The sequence below is a fragment of the Cetorhinus maximus genome, chromosome 31 (assembly GCF_964194155.1).
Source record: "Cetorhinus maximus chromosome 31, sCetMax3.hap1.1, whole genome shotgun sequence".
Classification (NCBI taxonomy): domain Eukaryota; kingdom Metazoa; phylum Chordata; class Chondrichthyes; order Lamniformes; family Cetorhinidae; genus Cetorhinus; species Cetorhinus maximus.
This window is the reverse complement of record NC_135909.1, coordinates 4,087,715-4,107,423: the sequence shown is the minus strand read 5'-3', so window position 1 is coordinate 4,107,423 and position 19,709 is coordinate 4,087,715. Positions and strand designations below refer to the sequence as shown.

The 19,709-nt window shown below is 52.5% G+C and overlaps 1 protein-coding gene across 1 annotated transcript in view; it reads right to left on the bottom strand.

The window, feature by feature from the left end:
• nrxn2b (neurexin 2b) overlaps nt 1-19,709 on the bottom strand; it is a 1,731,499-nt gene that overhangs the window by 1,619,359 nt on the left and 92,431 nt on the right. Inside the window, exon 2 of the mRNA XM_078532738.1 lies at nt 7,632-7,652. Within this exon, the coding sequence (XP_078388864.1) occupies nt 7,632-7,652 (21 nt within the window). The remainder of the gene's footprint in view (nt 1-7,631; nt 7,653-19,709) is intronic.

Genomic DNA, 19,709 nt, shown 5'->3' with positions numbered 1-19,709 from the left:
CAACTGCGCTTCGATGTTGACCCAGGAGATGGTGGGCTGGGGGGGTGGGGAGCGGAGGGATTCAAAGCCCCACACCAGGGCCCTGAGCGCAATAATCTCGGCCGGCACTTCCAGCGCAGTGCTGAGGGAGTGCCGTGCTGTCGGAGGTGCCGCTTTGCTTTTTTTCGATGAGATGGCTCAGCTGGGGCTCTGTCTGCCCTCTTGGGTGGATGTGCGAGTTCCCACAGCCCCTGTTGGAAGAAGGGCATGGGAGTTCCCTCTGGCAATCTTTACCCCCTCCACCAAAATCGCTCGGCAGTCCAGAGCTCGAGTATCACTGAAAAAAGGGGACATGTCAAAACTTTTGGTCTTGCACTCATCAGGAATATTCGCAAGAATATGAGGGGAAAACAACAGTTTCCACTATATTTGAAGACAGTGCTGATTGGTTGGCAAGTGGGCTCTGATTGGTGGAGGTGTTGCCATGGAGAATGCACCAGTGCTGGTGACCGACAGTTAACTGCAAAGCCTCTGCCAATCGGAGTGCCAAGGGTCCCGATGAGCGCGAGACTTCGAAAAGCTTCGACGCGTCTCTTTTTCTCAGCAACCAAAGCGCTGGGTGATTAACGCACCGCTGCTCGTGGGATCTTGCTGTGCGCAGGTGGCCTGCCCCATTCCCGGCTTCACAGCAGGGAGTTAACGCCTCGAAAGCGCTGCATTGGTTGTGAAGTGCTTTGTAAGGGGGTGGTGGCGGTGGGGGTGGGGTGGGGGGGGCTTCCTGAGGCGGTAAAAGGCGCTACAGAAACGCAGGACTTCCTTTGCTTCTTCCGGTGCTCACGCTGCTCCTGCCCGAACGCGCGGCACCGCATTGCGCGGGGGAGCCGGGGCGGGGGGGGAGGGGGAGGGTAACGGGCCACTGGCCGCATCACCTGCCAACATCAGGGCCCGGTTCACAGCGGCACGTCTCCCAGCCTCAACCTCACGAGGACGAGGAGAACGGATGGGGGCAGAGGAGGGAAAGGAAGGGAAGAGAAGCTGAGAAGATCCCATTCCCTCCTGATTGAAGCACATTGACTGCCCAGGGCATCGCCTATGGTAACACCACAAGACATAGGAGCAGAAATTAGGCCATTCGGCCCATCGAGTCTGCTCCGCCATCCAATCACGGCTGATAAGTTTCTCAACCCCATTCTCCCGCCTTCTCCCCGTAACCTTTGATCCCCTTACCAATCAGGAACCTATCTATCTCGGTCTTAAATACACTCAATGACCTGGCCTCCACAGCCTTCTGTGGCAATGAATTCCATACACCTTGGGAAATAAGGCAAAATAGCTGGTGACCTCCTTCCAAACAACCCGTGGGCTCTAACCCATCTCTTCAACTTCCTGAGGGAAAGCTCCGTCTAAATATTCTAGCTGAAACGCCGGAGTTATCCTGACATCAGGTTCGATAGCTCTCTCCGTCTGTCCCAGAGGCACAGGAGAGCTGGGCTGTGTTCCGAGGGGCGCCTGCTTATCTCAGTCTTGGGTCCGGGCCTTATTCACAAGGCCAGCCCCAAATTCTCTGGCTACAGAGGCTTACAGGGGGCAGAGCTGAAGAGGTGGGGGGGTGGGGATTAAAGAACAAGAGCCGGGCAACAGGGACTGTCTCCCCTGCCAACGCAAGGAGGCCACACAAGATGGCTGCCGAGGCCCATCTACACACACACGGGCCTGTGCGCAGAAAACCACCGACGTAATCGGCAGCAAACACATCCCGACTGAAAAGGGAAGCCGCACATTTCTGTTCGCAAAACCACGCAGGTCACAGGTTGCGTAAGAGAAAACAGCGGGATGGTATTTGACTTTACATTTGAAAGAAAAGGCGGACATGGTGCAGGGAATAGCAACGCGTTTCAGCCATTGGCGGGTTGTCCTTATGAGGAACGGGCGGGACAGGCTGGGCTTGCGTCCGCTGGAGTTTGGAAGAGTAAGAGGCGGCTTGATTGAAACGTGGAAGATCCTGAGGGGGGTCGTGACAGGGTGGGGGAGGAGGGGGGAAAAGACGCTGTCTCATTAAAACCCCCTGTGAGCTCACGCCGCAAGGTTTTGAGAATCTTACAGTCGATTCGGTCCGTGATGGGCACTCGGTTTTGTTTCTATCCTTTCGCGGGGACGTGGGCGTCGCTGGCAAGGCCAACGTTCGTTGCCCGTCCCTCATTGCCCCTCGAACTGAGTGTCTCGCTCGGGCCATTTCAGGTGGGGGTAAGCGTCAACCACCGTCGCCGTGGTGTCCGGAGTCGCGTGTAGGCCCAGACCGGGGTAAGGGCGGCCGATGTCCCTCCCTAAAAAGGGGGGGGGATGTGAGTGAACCAGATGGGTTTTTAACAACGACGGACGGTCGTTGTCATGGTCACCGTGACGGAGAGTAGCTTTACGCTAATTTTTTAACGGATTGAACTTAAAGTCCACCAGCTGCCATGGTGGGATTTGAACCCGCGTCCGCCCCCCTCCCCCCTCCAGAGGATTAGCCTGGGCTCCTCTGGATTACCGTACAGCCAGGCCGCCATCGCTCCCTAACGTCACAAGGGCCTCTCCCAGAACAGTTCAGGCTCCAGCTGAAGTGAAAGGCCCTATGGTGTGTTAAACCTAAAGTTGGACTATAATCCTCGGGGGGGAGGGGAAGGGGGGAGGGGGAGGAGGGGGAGGGGATTGCTTTTCAGGAGCCAGCTTGCTCAATATTCTGTCTGAGTCGATGCGCTTATCTGTCTTCCCCGTGACGTTCCCCAGATAGCCCTGCGCTGTGTTTGATAAGGGACCGGCTGTACGACACAGGCCTAGAAAGATTAGATACGACAAGACAACTGGGGAATTCCAAATGCAGGGGAGGAGGGTCAAAGGTGACCGACTGAATACCAATGCCAAGAACAGACGGCCGCTGAAGGGGTGAGGCAAGGTTTTGATCGCCTCGCTTTTTTCCCAGCTCGAAGCCAGCTTCGCTTTGGTCCGTCCGCGCCTTTCCATTAGCCCTTCGGTCGCTTTCGATATCTTCCGACGTGGTCGACTGCCGCGGCCCCTCTGCGTCGTGTGAGGTTGGCGCTGCGCCCCAGGAGGCCAGCGAACGCACGCCACGCGTTGGCGGCGCGGTGTTTACACAGCCAGAGAGGCGGGCCGTTCGGCCCATCGGCTACCGCGCCGGTGTTCGAGCTCCACACGAGCCTCCCCACCTCCTCCTCCTCACCCCACCTCCCCCCCGCCCCATCAACACGTCCTCCTACTCCCTTTCTCCCTCGTTTGTTTGTCCAGCTTCCTTCCCCCTCCCCCCCACCCCCCCGCCCCCGTTAGGTGCATTGAGGCCATCACCCTCGGTCGCTCCCCCTGTGGTTGAAAGTTCCACATTCTCCCGACCCACCGGGTAACGGGATCGGGATATTCTTTTAATTTTCACAGCGGGGAAGGGAGGCCATTCAGCCCATCGTGTCTGCACCAGCGAGCAAATCACTTTGTGCCATTTTCTATTCCCCTCAACCTCTCCCTGTGTGCGGGGGAGGTGCGAGTTCCACATTCTCCCCACGCTCTGGGTAAAGAGGTTTCCCCTGAATTCCCGATTGGATTTATTAGGGACCGTCTCATATTTACACAGACAGCAACGGTCGGTGGCTTCTAAGCGATGGGGGAAAAAAAATTAAACAATCTCAATATTGCCCTTGGAAGGCTACTTTTTAAAAAATATATATATTTTTTTTAATGGGGGGGGTGCGGGACATAAACTCGCTCGTGCCCTTGAACTGAGTGTCTCTCTCGGCCATTTCATAGGGCAGAGCCAAACGCTTTGCGGTGGGGGTCTGGAGTCACGTGTAGGCCCAGACCGGGAAAGGACAGCAGATTTCCTTCCCCTCAAGGGGATGTTAGTGAACCAGATGGGGTTTTTATAACAATCGATGATGGTTGCCATGGTCACCATCACTGAAGCCAGCGTTATATCCCAGATTGATGAAATGAATTTAAATTCAGCTGTCATGGTGGGATTTGAACCCACATCTCCCAGAGGATTAACCTGGAGCCTCTAGATGACTAGGTCTAGTGACAGTACCAGTGGGACAGCATCTCCTCTTACTTTAACGCATGACGGCTTCTCCACTGACCTAAAGCAGCCAAACCAAAGAACCAGGCCAAAATTTGGCAAAGGGCGTTGGGCACTCTGGGGCAAAGCCATTCCGGCCAGGAAGGTTCAGGGTGAAGCTCGAGAATGAGCAGCGAAGGCTACGCTTGACCCCCAACATTGTGGGGCCGGGTGGGGTACAAGTTCCGTCAGCAACAACGAGGTGTACAGAAACGAAACATGGCAGACGCCAGAAACAGAAACTAGGAGCAGGAGGAGGCCATTCGGCCCTTCGAGCCTGCTCCGCCATTCGTTATGATCGTGGCTGATCATCCAACTCAATAGCCCTGCTCCCGCTTTCTCCCCGTACCCTTTGATCCCTTTCGCCCCCCCCAAGAGCTCTATCCAACTCCTTCTTGGAAACATACAATGTTTTGGCCTCAGCTACTTTCTGTGGTAGCGAATTCCATTCTCTGGGTGAAGAAATTTCTCCTCATCTCAGTCCTAAATGGTCTACCCCGTATCCTCAGACTGTGACCTCCTGGTTCTGGACTCCCCCCACCATCGGGAACATCCTTCCTGCCTCTACCCTGTCTGGTCCTGTTAGAAATACAAAATAAGGTCGCGGCTAATGCTGCAAACGCTCAGCAGGTCAGGGGGCAAGTGCCTTTCCTGTTGTTCACGACAATTTGCATTTATATATCACCTAACAAAAAACGTCCCAAGGCTCTTCGCGAGAACATTACGGAGCAAAATGTGACGGGTGAGGGGAGACAGGCTGAACTTTTCCCACTGCGGGGCTCAGTCCCGTCACAGGGGTGGGGTCCAGGAGTCCGGAAGAGCAGCGCCGTCGGCGCCCCTGCTTGCCCGCTGCCGCACGCGGTGCTCCAGCGTCCGCCCTGCCGGAGGCCTCCGCCTCCCCTCCCGTGAGCCTCCCTCGGCCTTGGTGTCCCCAGGGCGGGTCCGACATTTTGCGCTTCCGCGTTCGGGTCCGGCCGCGCTCTGGGGCCGGAGCTGGGGGAAACCAGGCGGGGGTGGGGGGGTGGGGGGGGTGGGGGGGTGGGGGATGTGGGGCATACCGCCGCCCCCCCCCCCTTTAAACGCACCACGGTTGGCAAGGGGTGGAGGGGTGGGGGGTGATGCGGGGATCTGGAAAATTCCGCCCACAAGTACAGCGTCTGGAATGTGTCTGTCTGCCGAAACTTGCACGCGGTCTTTTTTTTTGCCGCTGGTGACTCGCGCCCCCCCCCCCACCCCCCCACCCCCAAAATGCCCGAGGCCCTCTCGCCGGCCTGCGCCCGAGCGATTCACAGAGCCCCCCCAGCGCCAGCCAATCCCGGCCTCCCCCGCTGCGGCGGAAGCCCCGCGCGTCCTGCCATGCGGGAGGGGGCGGGGGGTGGGGGGCACCGCCGCGGAGGGACGGCGCTGGCGGGCCGGTGGCGCTCGAGGGGGCTGGAGCTGGGGGTTGGTGGGGAGTGCGCCTTCTCCGTCCTTTCGTTAAGGCTAAAAATCCTTCAAAGCCAAAACATTCCAGGAAATTCTGGGCCCCCGAATCAACTTATACCCGGCACGGGGTGGCCGCGGGTACAGGTCAAGCGGAAGCGGCAAGAAATGGGGCCGTGAAGGTCAATCCCCGACTAAATGTCCAACTCCTGCGCTCAGTGGTCAACGCCCGGGGTTTTCGGCCCAGCCGCTATTGGTTGGTGGGAAGGGGAGGGGGGGGTGGTGAGGTCATCGTCGAGGGCGGGATTTTCCGGACCGGACTGCCGAGGGGACGGGAATTCCCGCACCCCCCCAACCTTCCCCCCCACCCCCACCCCCCCTCCCCTCCCCCCACCGCCTCCCCGCCAAGCCGACGGGGCCTTCTGCCGCTCCGTCGAATTTTCCCCGCCCTGCCCAGGCACGATGCCCGTCGGCGGCAAGGCCGGGAAAATCACGCCCCCCCACCCCCAAACGTTCCTGGGGCAATGCAACGGGGCCTTTGAAACGCAAGGGGGGGCAGGTGTCACTTCGGACTGGTCGCCAGCCCCTGGCCCCCTGGGTAAAAAGCCGATCGTTTGAGGAATAAATAAAAAAAACAAACCCTTAGTTATTTTTCCAACTCGTCATGTTAAAGGGAACAAAATGGCGTCGCTCCTGGCGACAAGGCACAACGCGTCAGGACAAGGGGTAAGAACATTTGTACACGCACGGGCCTAAAATGGCCGAGCCGGAGGCCGGTTACCTCTTTAAAGGAGAGTTTTAAAGCTGAGGTGCTGACGTTTTACATCATTTCAAGGCTGCTCATTCCCCACCACCTCCCCCCACCCCCAATCTCCTGATCTCCTCTTCCCCCAACCCACCCCACCCCGGATGACGAATGTAGACTTGCCCAAGTTTCACAGCTGGGCTTTCATAACCATCCTTGACACTACGGCCCTCACCCCCTCCCACCAACCTCACCCCACAAACACTGTGTTTTCTGTGGGCCAGGCAGGCCTCAAAACCTCACTGTCTGCGCCCCTGATCCAAAAGGAGCAAACTGAGGACTGTGTGTGTGTGTGTGTGTGTCTGTGTGTGTGTCTGTGTCTGTGTGTGTGTGTGTGTCTGTGTGTGTGTCTGTGTGTGTGTCTGTGTCTGTGTGTGTGTGTGTCTGTGTGTGTGTGTGTGTCTGTGTGTGTGTGTGTGTGTGTGAGAGTGTGTGTGTATTTGTGTGTGTGTGTATGTGAGCATTTGTGTATATGTGTGTGTATGTGTCGATGTATGTGTGCGTGTGTTTGTTTTTGTGTTTGTATATATGCATGCAATTGTGTATATGTGTGTGTGTGTTTTTGTATATGTGTGAGCGTTTGTGTACGCGTGTGTGAGTGTTTGTGCGCATGTGTTTGTGTCTGTGTGTTTGTGTATGTGTGTGTGTGAGTAAGTGTGTGTATGTGTGTGTGGGTTTGTGTTTGTATATATGCGTGTGAATGTGTGTGTATTTGTGTATATGTGTGTATGTGTTTTTGTATATGTGTGAGCGTTTGTGTGTGTGTGTTTGTGCATGTGTGTTTGTGTCTGTGTGTGTGTACGTGTGTGGGTTTGTGTTAGTATATATGTGTGTGTGTGTGTGTGTGTGTGTGTGTTTGTGCATGTGTGTTTGTGTCTGTGTGTGTGTACGTGTGTGGGTTTGTGTTAGTATATATGTGTGTGTGTGTGTGTGTGTGTGTGTTTGTGCATGTGTGTTTGTGTTTGTGTCTGTGTGTGTGTGTACGTGTGTGGGTTTGTATTAGTATATATGTGTGTGTGTGTGTTGTGTGTGTATATGTGGTCCCTTCTCTCTGTCTACATAGTCACACAGGTGCGCGCAGATACCAGTGTGCATGCTGTGCAAAGGACGGTAGTTTAGCGATGTATATGCCGATGCAAGTTTATTTTCACTAGTGAGTGGCATTTTGACTTTAAATGAGAATAGAGACCAACGCGATCCACCATTCTGATGTCTTCAATCAGAAGAGCCTCTTCACCATTCCTCATTAACCAGAAGACACACCTACAATAACATAACTAACAGCACATACAGACATGGAGATATTCAAGCAGCAGTACTCACCTTCAATCATGTGGTCTTCTGCTGGCAGGTAAAGAGGTGTAGAGCAGCAGAGGGAGGAAGAAAAGGGGACAATAATTAGACATAGCATGCTACTGCATCAAACAGCACTGAGCATCAGAAACCACAGTGTTCAACTTTGCTGATTCTGCATCTCAGAGCGAGGAACATAACATTTAGGAAAACTAGGCGGACAGAGCAGGAAATGAAAACAGCAAATGCTGGAAACACTCAGCGCATCTGACAGCATCTGCGGAGAGAGAAACAGAGTGGAACAGTTCAGCCTAATGGCCTTTTGTCAGAGCCGGGGAAATGTCTGAGGGGGGCACCATGTTTTTAAACAAGTCCAGAGCCAGGGAGAGGGGGGAGGAGAGGAAAGAACAAGAAAGGGTGATGAGGGTGGGAAGACAGGAGAGGTTAGAGGACAAAAGGGGTGACAGTATGGCCCCAGGGTGAAAAAAAACTTAGAATTAGGAATACTGGTCCGAACTGGTCTTGTATACCTTAAAATGGAACACCAGTAAAAACTGGGAAATAAGAGTACTGGTCCGAACTGGTCTTGTATACCTTAAAATGGAACACCAGTAAAAACTGGGAAATAAGAGTACTGGTCCGAACTGGTCTTGTATACCTTAAAATGGAACACCAGTAAAAACTGGGAAATAAGAGTACTGGTCCGAACTGGTCTTGTATACCTTAAAATGGAACACCAGCAAAAACTGGGAAATAAGAGTACTGGTCCGAACTGGTCTTGTATACCTTAAAATGGAACACCAGTAAAAACTGGGAAATAAGAGTACTGGTCCCAACTAGTTTTTTTGCTACTGGGAGGTGATATTGGGGTAAAGAAAGAAGCAAAAGATGGGTCTAGAGGAGGAATAAATGAAAATGGCCCAAACACCAGCCAAAAGTCTAGCGTTCAGGAAATGGGGGGGTGGAATTTAGCCTCCCGTTCTCCTTCTCCGGCCCGCAGGCAGCCTGACCTCCCTGTCCTCGCCCCCCCCGCCCCCAACCAAGACGGCTCAGACGAAGTTCAACACGAGCCTGAGGAACAGCGCCTCATCTTTTGCAGCCTCCCAGACTCAACGCCGAAGTCAACAACTTCAGATCATAAACCGCCGCTCCTATTTGTTCCCTCGCTGGGGGTGATTCTGCCGTTGCCATTCACACCTCCTCTACACCCCATCCCACTGACACCTCCTCTTGCCTTGACCCATCATCCCCTCTGTCCTTCAATCTCCTGCATTCCGCCCTATCACAAACACTCCCCTTTTTTGTTCTTTATTCCCCTCCCTCCCCCCTCCCCGCCCCTGTATTTACTTTGAAACCTGTTACATCATTACTTTTTCCCGCTTCTGGTGAAAACTCGCCACCCTGAAGCGTTACTGTGGTTTCCCCCTCTCCCCACCCCCCCCACAATGTCGCTTTGACCTGCTGAGAGTTTCCGGCATTGTCCGGTTTTTATCTCGGGTTGACCGGCCCCTGCGGAATTTTGCTTTGGTGTCGGCTTTGCTGGGGTTTGCCGGTTGTCAACTGGGGCGTCGCCACTGGCCAATCATGGGTGGGGGCCTCAAAACCTGGGGTCCAGGGGGTTTGGGGTGGGGGGTGGAGGGGGTGGGGTGGTGGGGCGGGAGTGGGTGGGTACGAGATGAGCCTAGTCTTGCGATGTCAGAGTGTCAAGTGGCCCAATGTAAAGGGGAGGTGTTGGCGTAGTGGTATTATCACTGGACTGGTAATCTAGAGAACCAGGGTAATGCTCTGGGGACCTGGGTTCAAATCCCATCCACAACAGATGGTGGAATTTGAATCCAATAAAATATCTGGAGTTAAAAGTCTAATGATGACCATGAAATGATTGTCATTTAAAAAAAAACCCCATCTGGTTCACTAATACCCTTTAGGGAAGGAAATTGCTATCCTTAGCTGGTCTGACCTACATGTGACTCCAGACCCACAGAAATGTAGTTGACTCTTAACTGCTCCCTGAATTAGGGATGGGCAATAAGACCATAAGACATAGGAGCAGAAATGAGGCCATTCAGCCCATCGAGTCTGCTCTGCCATTCAATCATGGCTCATAAGTTTCTCAACCCCATTCTCCCTGTAACCTTTGATCCCCTTACCAATCAAGAACCTATCTATCTCGTTCTTAAATACACTCAATGACTTGGCCTCCACAGCCTTCTGTGGCAATGAATTCCATAGATTCACCACTCTCTGGCTAAAGAAGTTTCTCCTCATCTGTGTTCTAAAAGGTCTTCCCTTTACTCTGAGGCTGTGCCCTCGGGTCCTAGTCTCTCCTACTAATGGAAACATCTTCCCCACGTCCCCAATAAAGGCTGTCCTGACCAGCAACACCCAAAATCCCATGAATTTTAAAAAAAGTGTGCCCTGACAACAGGAGCCACAAGGATAATGTCCTCAAGGAGTTAGATAGAGCTCTTGGGGGCAAAAGGGATCAAAGGGTATGGGGAGAAAGCGGGAGCAGGCTATTGAGTTGGATGATCAGCCACGATCATAATGAATGGCGGAGCAGGCTCGAAGGGCCGAATGGCCTACTCCTGCTCCTAGCTTCTAATGATTTGCAGAATCAACAAGGCGCTAAATGGAGTCAGGGCAACTTTTTCCTGCAAGATGTTACCAGGACAGTGTGACCAACGCAAGTGGTGACGAAGAGCTGCTCAATGGAACAGGAGTCTTCGTGGACACGCAAGACAATGGACCGGGTGCTGGAAGGTCAGGTTAGAATGGGTGGCTAGTTTTCTTTTCAGCTAGCACAGGCACGATGGGCTGAACGGCCTCTTTCTGTGCCGTAACTTTTCTATGGTCCACAGGACCCTGGGTGTTTCATGTATAAGGACAGCTGTACTTCTTCGTGAGGGACTTTATTGAACTGACCTAAGATGTCTGGCCCAAGAGGCAGAGTCACATGACTATGGCAAGCCAGTTGGTCAGTACAGCATTGCATTTCCAAAACCCACACACCCTCCCCTCCAAGCCACACGCCATCCTGACTTGGAAATATGTCGGCCGTTCCTTCACAGTCGCTGGGTCAGAGTCCGGAGACTCCCTCCCTAACTGCGGGTGTACCTACACCACAGCGGTCCAAGAAGGCGGCTCACCACCACCTTCTCAAGGGGCAACTCGGGGATGGGCAATAAACGCTGGGCCCGGCCAGCGACGCCCACATCCTGCGAATGAACTAAAAAGAAAATTTACAGCGCAGAGATGAGACCCACATAGAAATGCATCGAGTTAACGCAAATACCCCGGGGCCGAACCCCTCCCGGGAAGGCCCGACTCGAGACACGGGGATAAAAACCTGGATTACAGGACGTTCCAGGATATTCCGGGGGCAGTCAGGTCACCCCTGACTTAGGTCCCTGGGCGAAAGCGGGGGCCCAAGAGGGAGTTTTGAGTCTACCAGGGCTCCAATCCCCACGTCTAAACTCTCTCCCTACGAGGAGTGGGTGTGTGGGCAACACACGTGAGCACGGCATCAGATTCACTTGCGATGTGCCCATAATCGAGCGTGCCAGTGTACGGCCTTGACAGATCATAGCCTTCGGCGATAACATCAATCATTGACAGACTTCAACGGGAATAAAAAAAAATCAAAGCAGGGCAGTGTTAAAAGGGGCTGCCAGCTCGCTTAGAAACGTTGGAACATCTGGGAGACAGGAGGAGGCCTTTCAGCCCGTCATACCCACTCCCGGCTGAAGAGGGGCCATTCCATCCAATCCCAAACCCCAGCTCCTGTTCCGTAGCCCTTTGCACTGGCTAGGCCAGCTTTTATTACTCGTCCCTATTACACTCGAAATGCACGTCCGTGGGAAGAATTTTACCCTCGGCACGTGGGCGCACGCCCGGGGGTAAAATGGCGCGCAGTGATATTTCGATAATTGAAAGGCCTATTATGGCCATTGACTAACGGTTGGTGGGGCGGGGTGGGGGGGGCGGGGTGAAAAGGCCAAGCGGCCTTGGCACTTTACGGGGAACCTCACCCGCGAGCGGGATGAGCGGGATCAGCAGCCCGTTCTTGTGTGAGCATCTCCGGCTGTTTGACCTTGGGAGGCATCGGAGCCAAGTTTGCACACTCAAATTCCGTACACACACACACACGCACACTCACGATCCGGACACACTCACACTCATGATCTGTACACACTCACACTCATACTCAAACTCACTTACACTCTTGATCTGTACACAAACTCTCCCCTCAACTACCCCCCCCCCTAATCCTTCTACCAATTATTTTAACCCTACGCCTCCTGGTTATTGGCAGCTCTGCTAAGGGAAATAGGTCCAGCAACACACCAACACCGGGACAATCACGTCAAACATGGGATGGTTGGGCACCTTGTGTGGTGGGGGCTCGGGAATGGGCCTGTGCAATCCGAAACCACAGAACTACCTGGCAAAAAAATCGATAACCAGCACAGAGGCAAGGCCTGTCTATTCCTGGGATCATATTCGTGCCTTAACCGATATCACTAAAGCAGATTATCTGCGCCGCTACCACAGTACTGTTCGCGGGAGCTTGCTGTGCACTGCTAACGTTCCCCACGTCACAACAGTGACCGCACTCCAAAGGCACCTCACTGGTTGGAGAGCGCTTCGGGACGTCCTGAGGTTGTGGAAGGTTATATATAAACGCAGGTCTTTTGTTATTTGCTGACTTTGTTTCACTCTGGTAACATCTTAATTCTTAATCTATGCCCTCTGGGATTTGAACTGTGCAGTGTGTGGATCTGCACAAACTATCAATCCTTTCTTTTTGAGACCTGGGAGGAATTCAATTAGGTCAAGCCTAAACCTCGCTTCCAAGGAAAAGCCAAGCTCCTTTCAGAATAATCAATATTACTGATGCTCAGGATAGTGAACTATAGATAGAAATACTGTTCTGTTTACATAGCCAATGAAATAGTTTAGAAAAGTTAAAAAGATAAAAAGGAGGACTTAACAAGTTATATCCACATAGAGCCCTAGTGAAACATCCCAAGGAGTGTTATTATGCAGAATTTGACCCCGTGACACATGAGGAGATACGAGGGGCATGTGACCAAAAGCTCGGTCAAAGAGGTGGGTTTTAAGGAGGAGAGAGAGAGAGAGAGAATTCCAGAGCTTAGGGCCTCCAGGAGGCATGGCTGCCTATGTTATTTTTTTTAGCGGATGCCAATAGTTTCCTCTTGATCTCTCTTTGGGTCTAAGCAGGCATTGGCAACAATGCCAACTGGGGTTGTTACCCCTCAAATTTAGAAGGCTAATCTGATTGAAGTTTTAAAGGGAAGCTGATAGAGTAAGGCTGGTCTTGTGGCACGGGTCCATGGTTATGGTTATGCTTGGCAAAGTTGCCTCCCACATGGGCTGACCAGGAATGCCCTCCTGCTCTTACTGCCTGCCATTGGCGTGTGTTGGAAGGATCTCACACGTTGACTTTCTACCCGCTTGGCCGCATTATGGACACACCTTCCTTGACCACCGGGTCCGGGTGTAGGGTTTGAACCCTGAGTTCCTGGCTAAGACGCACCCCCACTGCGCCACAAGACCAGCCCTACTCAATCAGCTCCCCTTAATATCTTAAAAACTTCAATCAGATCAGCCAATAACATTCGAAATTCAAGGGAATACAACCCCAGTCTGTGTATTTGAACTCTATTAAGCCACAGTGGCTAAAAATGGATAGCACAATCTACCAATGAGAATGATGTTGATACACCCTGCTAACCTCCCCTTCCTATTGTCCTCTTTTCAAATCTTCATTCATATTCTCCTTTCTCCATCGCTTTCCCTACCTCCCGTTTCCTATACTTACAGTATCTGTGTTAATTGACATTATAAAGGAAGATCACATGATCTTATGTAACCAATAAAGGAGTAGCGCGGGCTACCTCTGTAGTCAGTAGTCTGTCGTTAGTCTGCACTGGAGGTGGTTCAGAGGAGGTTTACTAGATTGATACCTGGAATGAGCGGGTTGTCTTATGAGGAAAGGTTGGACAGACTGGGCTTGTTTCCACTGGAGTTTAGAAGAGTGAGGGGTGATTTGATTGACGTGTATAAGATCCTGAACGGTCTTGACAAGGTGGACTTGGAAAGGATGTTTCGTCTTGTGGGTGAGTCCAGAATTAGGGGGTCACTGTTTTAAAATTAGGGGGTCGCCCGTTTAGGACGGAGATGAGGAGAAATTTTTTCTCTCAGAGGGTTGTGCGACTTTGGAACTCTCTGCCTCAGAAGGCGGTGGAGGGGGAGTCACTGAATATTTTTAAGGCGGAGGTAGATAGATTCTTGTTAGGCAAGGGGATCAAAGGTCATCGGGGGGGTAGATGGGAATGTGGAACTCGAAAAACAAACAGACCAGCCATGATCTTATTGAAGGGCGGAGAGGGGCCGAATGGCCTACTTCTGCTCCTATTTTTTATGTTGTTATGTTAGTAGTCAGAAGTATGGAGATAGGGTTTGAGTTGAAAGCGCACAAGTGTAACTGCTGAGTACCTCTGTAAATAAACAGAACGCGTTCCACCTAAGAAGTGTCTGCTGGTCAACTCTGTCTATTGTACCAACTCAGCCAGCCCGCAACGAACATGCAGCCCAGATCCATACATCCTAACAAACTGGTGACGAGGATCCAACAGTATCCTCGGATTTATTAATAAAAGCAAATAGTACAAGAGCAATGGAGTTATGTTGAACTTGTATAAGACACTGGTTCAGCCTCAGCTGGAGTATTGCATCCAGTTCTGGGCACCGCACTTTAGGAAGGACGTGAAGGCTTTGGAGAGAGTGCGGAAAGGACTCATGAGAATGGTTCCAGGGGTGAGGAACTTCGGATACGAAAATAGATTGGAGAGGTCGGGACTGTTTTCCTTGGAGAAGAGAAGGGTGAGGGGAGATTTGATAAAGGCATTGAAAATCATGAGGACAGAGTCGACAGGGAGAAGCTGTTCCCATTGGCGGAAGGATCAAGAATGAGAGGGCACAGGTTTAAGGTAGTTTGCAAAAGAAGCAAAAGCGACATGAGAAAAAACCTTTCCACGAGACAAGCTTTTATTCTTTCATGGGCTATGGGCCTTGTGGGCAAGGCCAGCGCTTGTTGCCCATCCCTTATTGCTCTTGAACTGAGGGGCTTGCGAGGCCATTTCAGAGGGTAGTTAAGAGTGGGTCTGGAGTCACATGTAGGGCCAGACCGGGTAAGGACGGCAGATTTCCTTCCCTAAAGGGGGTTAGCGAACCAGATGGGGTTTTTACAACAATCGATGATGGTCGCCATGGTCACCATCACTGAGACTAACTTTATAATTCCAGGTTTATTAACTGAATTTAAATTTCACCAGCTGCTGTGGTGGGATTTGAACCCATGTCCCCCAGAGCATTAACCTAGGGCCTCTGGATTACTAGCCCAGTGACATGATCACTACGCCGCCATCTCCCCTCAACGAGCGGTTGGGGTCTGGAATGCCCGTCCAATCGTGGCACTCAAAGGGGAACCAGACGGTTACTTGAAAGCAAGGGCTCTGGGCAGACGGTGGGGGCATGACCCAAAGTGAATTGCTAAGTCGGGAGAGCCGGTGCAGACAAGGTGTGCCTCATGGCCTCCTTCTGTGCTGTAACAATCCTTCCTGGCTCATTGAGTCCGTCGGCCTTGTGAGTGTTTTAATCTACCCTCCACCACCCCCCAGGAAACATCCAGACAAGGAGAAATAGAGACCGAGCGGCCACAGCAGGCTCTCTACAGATACCATAAGGTCTATAATCTCACGGAGGATACCTGCTATCAGGATCCCAGAGCCTATTTTTCAGTATATATCATACAATGCCAATCATCTCTTGTCCCAGTCAAGTTATTAGTAGAACTGTAGATCTGCAGGAAACCATGTTGGCTCGTCCCATTCACCCTCCCACCTTTTACCCAGAGCCCCACAATTCTTTCCTCTGTAGGTTTCTTTCATGGGGTGTGGGCCTCACTGGCAAGGCCAGAATTTGCTGCCCATCCCCAAATTTCCCTTGAACTGAGTGTCTCGCTTGGCCATTTCAGAGGGTACGTAAGAGTCAACCACATCGCTGTGGGTCTGGAGACACACATAGGCCAGACCAGGTAAGGATGGCTGATTTCCTTCTCTAAAGAGACATTAGTGAACCAGATGGTTTTTTTATGACAATCAATGTTGGTTTTATGGTCATCATTACTAAGATTCGCTTTCAATTCCAGATTTATTAATTGAATTTAAATTCTACCAGCCACCATGGTGGGATTTGAACCCATATTCCTGCTCATTAGCCTGGGCCCCTGGATTACTAGTCCAGTGACATTACCATTTCACCATCATCTCCCCCCCAAAAACCACAATTGAAGCTGCCTCCACCATCCAGGACAAAGCAGCCCCGCTTGATTGGCACCCCATCCACCACCTTCAACATTCACTCCCTCCACCACCGACGCACAGTGGCAGCAGTGTGTGTACCATCTACAAGATACACTGCAGCAAGGCTCCTTAGACGGCACCTTCCAAAACTGTGACCTCTACCATCTAGAAGGACAAGGGCAGCAGGCGCATGGGAACACCACCACCTGGAAGTTCCCCTCCGAGCCACTCACCATCCTGACTTGGAAATATATCGGCCGTTCCTTCACTGTCGCTGGGTCAAAATCCTGGAACTCCCTCCCTAACAGCACTGTGGGTGTACCTACACCACAGGGACTGCAGTGGTTCAAGGTGGCAACTCACCGCCACGTTCTCGAGGGACAATTAGGAATGGGCAATAAATGCTGGGCCAAGCCAGCAACACCCACATCCCATGAACGAATAAGGAAGCAATACCTAGACCCTATTCACTCGCTGCGTAAAAGTTTTTCCTCGTGAATCCGCTTGGGCACTGCTTCCAGCGAATTCCAAGAGTGAGGAGACATTCTGGAAGGCGGCCTTCAGGTAATAATTTATAATTTAAAAAAATATATATTTTTATTTTCCCACCTATTTTTAAATCTATTTCAATCTATTGTTTTATCTCTACCTTTTAGCCCATTCCGATCCCTTCCCCCCACCCCACCCCCACTAGGGCCATCTGCCACTAGCTTGCTACCCTTAATATCCCCATTAGCACATCCCTTAGCTAATATCACCACCGTCAACACCCCTTTGTCCTTTTTTCCATAACATCTTTGGCAATCTCTTCTTTGCCTCCACCTATCACTGGCCCCCCTATCCAGCTCTACCTGTCCCACCCCCCCTTAAACAGCTTATATTTCACCTCATTTCAATATTCCCTCAGTCCTGATGAAGAGTCATACGGACTCGAAACATTAACTGTGTCCCTCTCCGCAGATGCTGTCAGGCCTGCTGAGTTTTTCCAGCTATTTTTGTTTTTGTTTCAGATTTTCGGCATCCGCAGTTTTTTTGCTTTTATCTTGAGAGATAACGTGATGGGCGTCTTGGTTGCAATCAGGGAGGTGGTGCGTGTTTAACAGCGGAGGATTCCTGAAGTTGCACTTTTCAGACTGTGGCTGACGTAACTAACAACTGTCAAGAGTCAAGTAGGCAGGAGACGTCAGCATCAATTTTAACAGATGTGTGCAGCGCGTGGTTTTAACACAGCTTAACACCCACCGCAGCAAAAACAGCCCCTCAGCAAATCTCATTTTGACATCTCAAGGCAGAAAGAAGCTTTTATTTAGCCCTAGGCCTTTTTCAGTAGGCCGGGGCCGGCCTAGTGCCTTGCCAGGCGCGGAAAAGGAGCAGCCTGCATTTAGACAGCGCCTTTAAACGCTCAGCATGGGCCAAAGCAGCTGGCAGCTAATGAGCTGCTGGGGAAGTCCAGATGGGGAGAATACTGCCAGAGGGAGAAGGGTGATTCGTTTGCGGCTTTCGAAAGGGAATCCAGTACTTAATGTGAAGGGGAAAGGTTTGTGGGGGTTGCAGAGAAAGGGCGGTGGAGTGGGGCTAGGCGAGGTTGCTCTTGGAGAGAGAGGCCGGCAGGGACAAGGCAGGCCAAATGGCCTCCTTCTGTGCTGTAACCATTCGAAGATTCTAGTTTGGATGCTGTTGCCTTACTAGCGACACACACGGGCGCTGTTAGTAAGACCACCAGGGTCGCACGACCTCGAGGCCCTGTCCCACGGGACTGGAAGCGGCAAAGGCAGACAGGAAGCCCCTCGTTTACCCCGGCTGTTCTTGCCTCCTGTCTCCGGTGGCTGCCTTGTTCTGCGAACGGCCTCGCGCCTCGAGGGGCAGACAGGAACGGTAGGGGGGGGCTATTGTGACCCTCGAGTTTGCCCTGGCACTCAGCCATGGTTGATCTGCGACTCAGCTGCAGTTATTTTTCCGTACCCAATACCCATGAATATTTTTTTTCGTCAACTGAAGCTTGACCATGCAGGGCCTAGGCCTGGCTTCAGCATCTTCCGCCCTCCGATAAGGAATTGGGACCCCACTCGATGCATCCAGACCTCAGCGGCAGGTTTGACCCCGAGACGAGCTTTTAACCTCTCACCCACTTCGCCAACGTTACCCTCTTTTCACCCAACGACACCCCCTGTCTCGGCTCACCAGCTGCTGAAACCCTCCTTCGTGCTTTTGTTCCCTCTGGGGCGGAACACTGGCCATCGTCTGGCGGGCGGGCGTAGGCCCGACCCGAGCGAGTGTAAAATGGCGCGCGACGACGTCACCGCGCGCACGCAGTGGTAATCCGGTCGGCGGGACGCCAGCGGGAGTCAGCAAAGCGCCCCCGCCGACACTGGACAGGCCGATTGAGGCCATCGGAGCGGTCACTAAATGAACCTATTCGCTGCCCGTCCAACCCTACGGCCTTTGGGTTTTTTTTTGCGGAAATAAAAATCTTTCAGAGTGATTTGTAACCTGCCCCCCTGCTCGTGTGGCACAGCCACGTCGAGGGGGGACACGTCGTTAACATTTTTAAATTCTTTATTTTCCCATGTTCGAAAGGCTTCAGCTCCCGGAGGCAGCTCTGCGCACCCGCACGGAAAGTTCCGTGCTCGCCCTCCTTCCCTCCCCCCCACCAACCACACACTCACGCCGCACGCACAGGCAGCGCCGAGCGCTGGAGCGCGCGATTCACGCTAGCCGGCCAGCGTGAGATGGCCCGATCGCAGGAGGAGGACTCCCGATTCGCGGCCGTTCCCGCCCGTCCGACGGCCGGGAAATCCCGGCTTCCCCCCCTCTCGGCGTTTTCCAACGCGCTCCTGGCCAGCCTCCGACGTCCCACCCTCCGTGAAGCCGAGGTCATCCGAAACTGCGACGTGTGTCCTCACTCGCGCCCTGCACCCCTCTCACCCATCGCCCTCCTGTGCTCGCTGGCCTACACTAGACCCTGGCCAGGCACTTTTCAAACTCTCACCATTGTTTCCATAATCCCTTCATGGCCTCGACTACTCACCACCCCCCCAAACCCTTCCCCATCTCCACAATCTCCTCCATTCTAACAGCCCTCGGAGACCTCTGGACTCCTCCGATTCCCGGCCTCTGGAGCATCCCCTCACCCTCCCCCCCTCTCTCCCACTCTCCCCCTCTAAACCCCCTCCTGATCTCCGTCACTCCACCATTGGGCGGCCGTGCCTTCAGCTGCCCGGGACCTAAGCTCTGGAATTCCCTCCCTAAACCTCTCCGCCTTTCTCTCACCCTCTCTCTCTCTCTCCTCCTTTAAGATGCTCCTTAAAACCGACCTCTTTGGTCACCCGCCTCCATTTTAAGGTATACAAGACCAGTTGGGACCAGTACTCTTATTCCCCAGTTTTCACTGGTGTTCCATTTTAAGGTATACAAGACCAGTTCGGACCAGTACTCTTATTTCCCAGTTTTTACTGGTTTTTTTCCTTCTGGGAGATCATTGCCTTTTCAATGGGGTCATACAAAAATGAGTTGAGGGCACAGGTCTGAGATTTGCCCAGTACAGCCTCAAATCACAGCAACGTGCACCAACACGGTTTCCGTCCTCAGTGTGTCCTTGGCTGTCTATTGATTTACAGCTCAATACTCGAAATATTAAAAGCCCAAGGCAGCAAATATTTTGACACAACTTTACCATAATATCCCTTTTACTTCCTCTCAGTTACTTAAGATGCCGGAT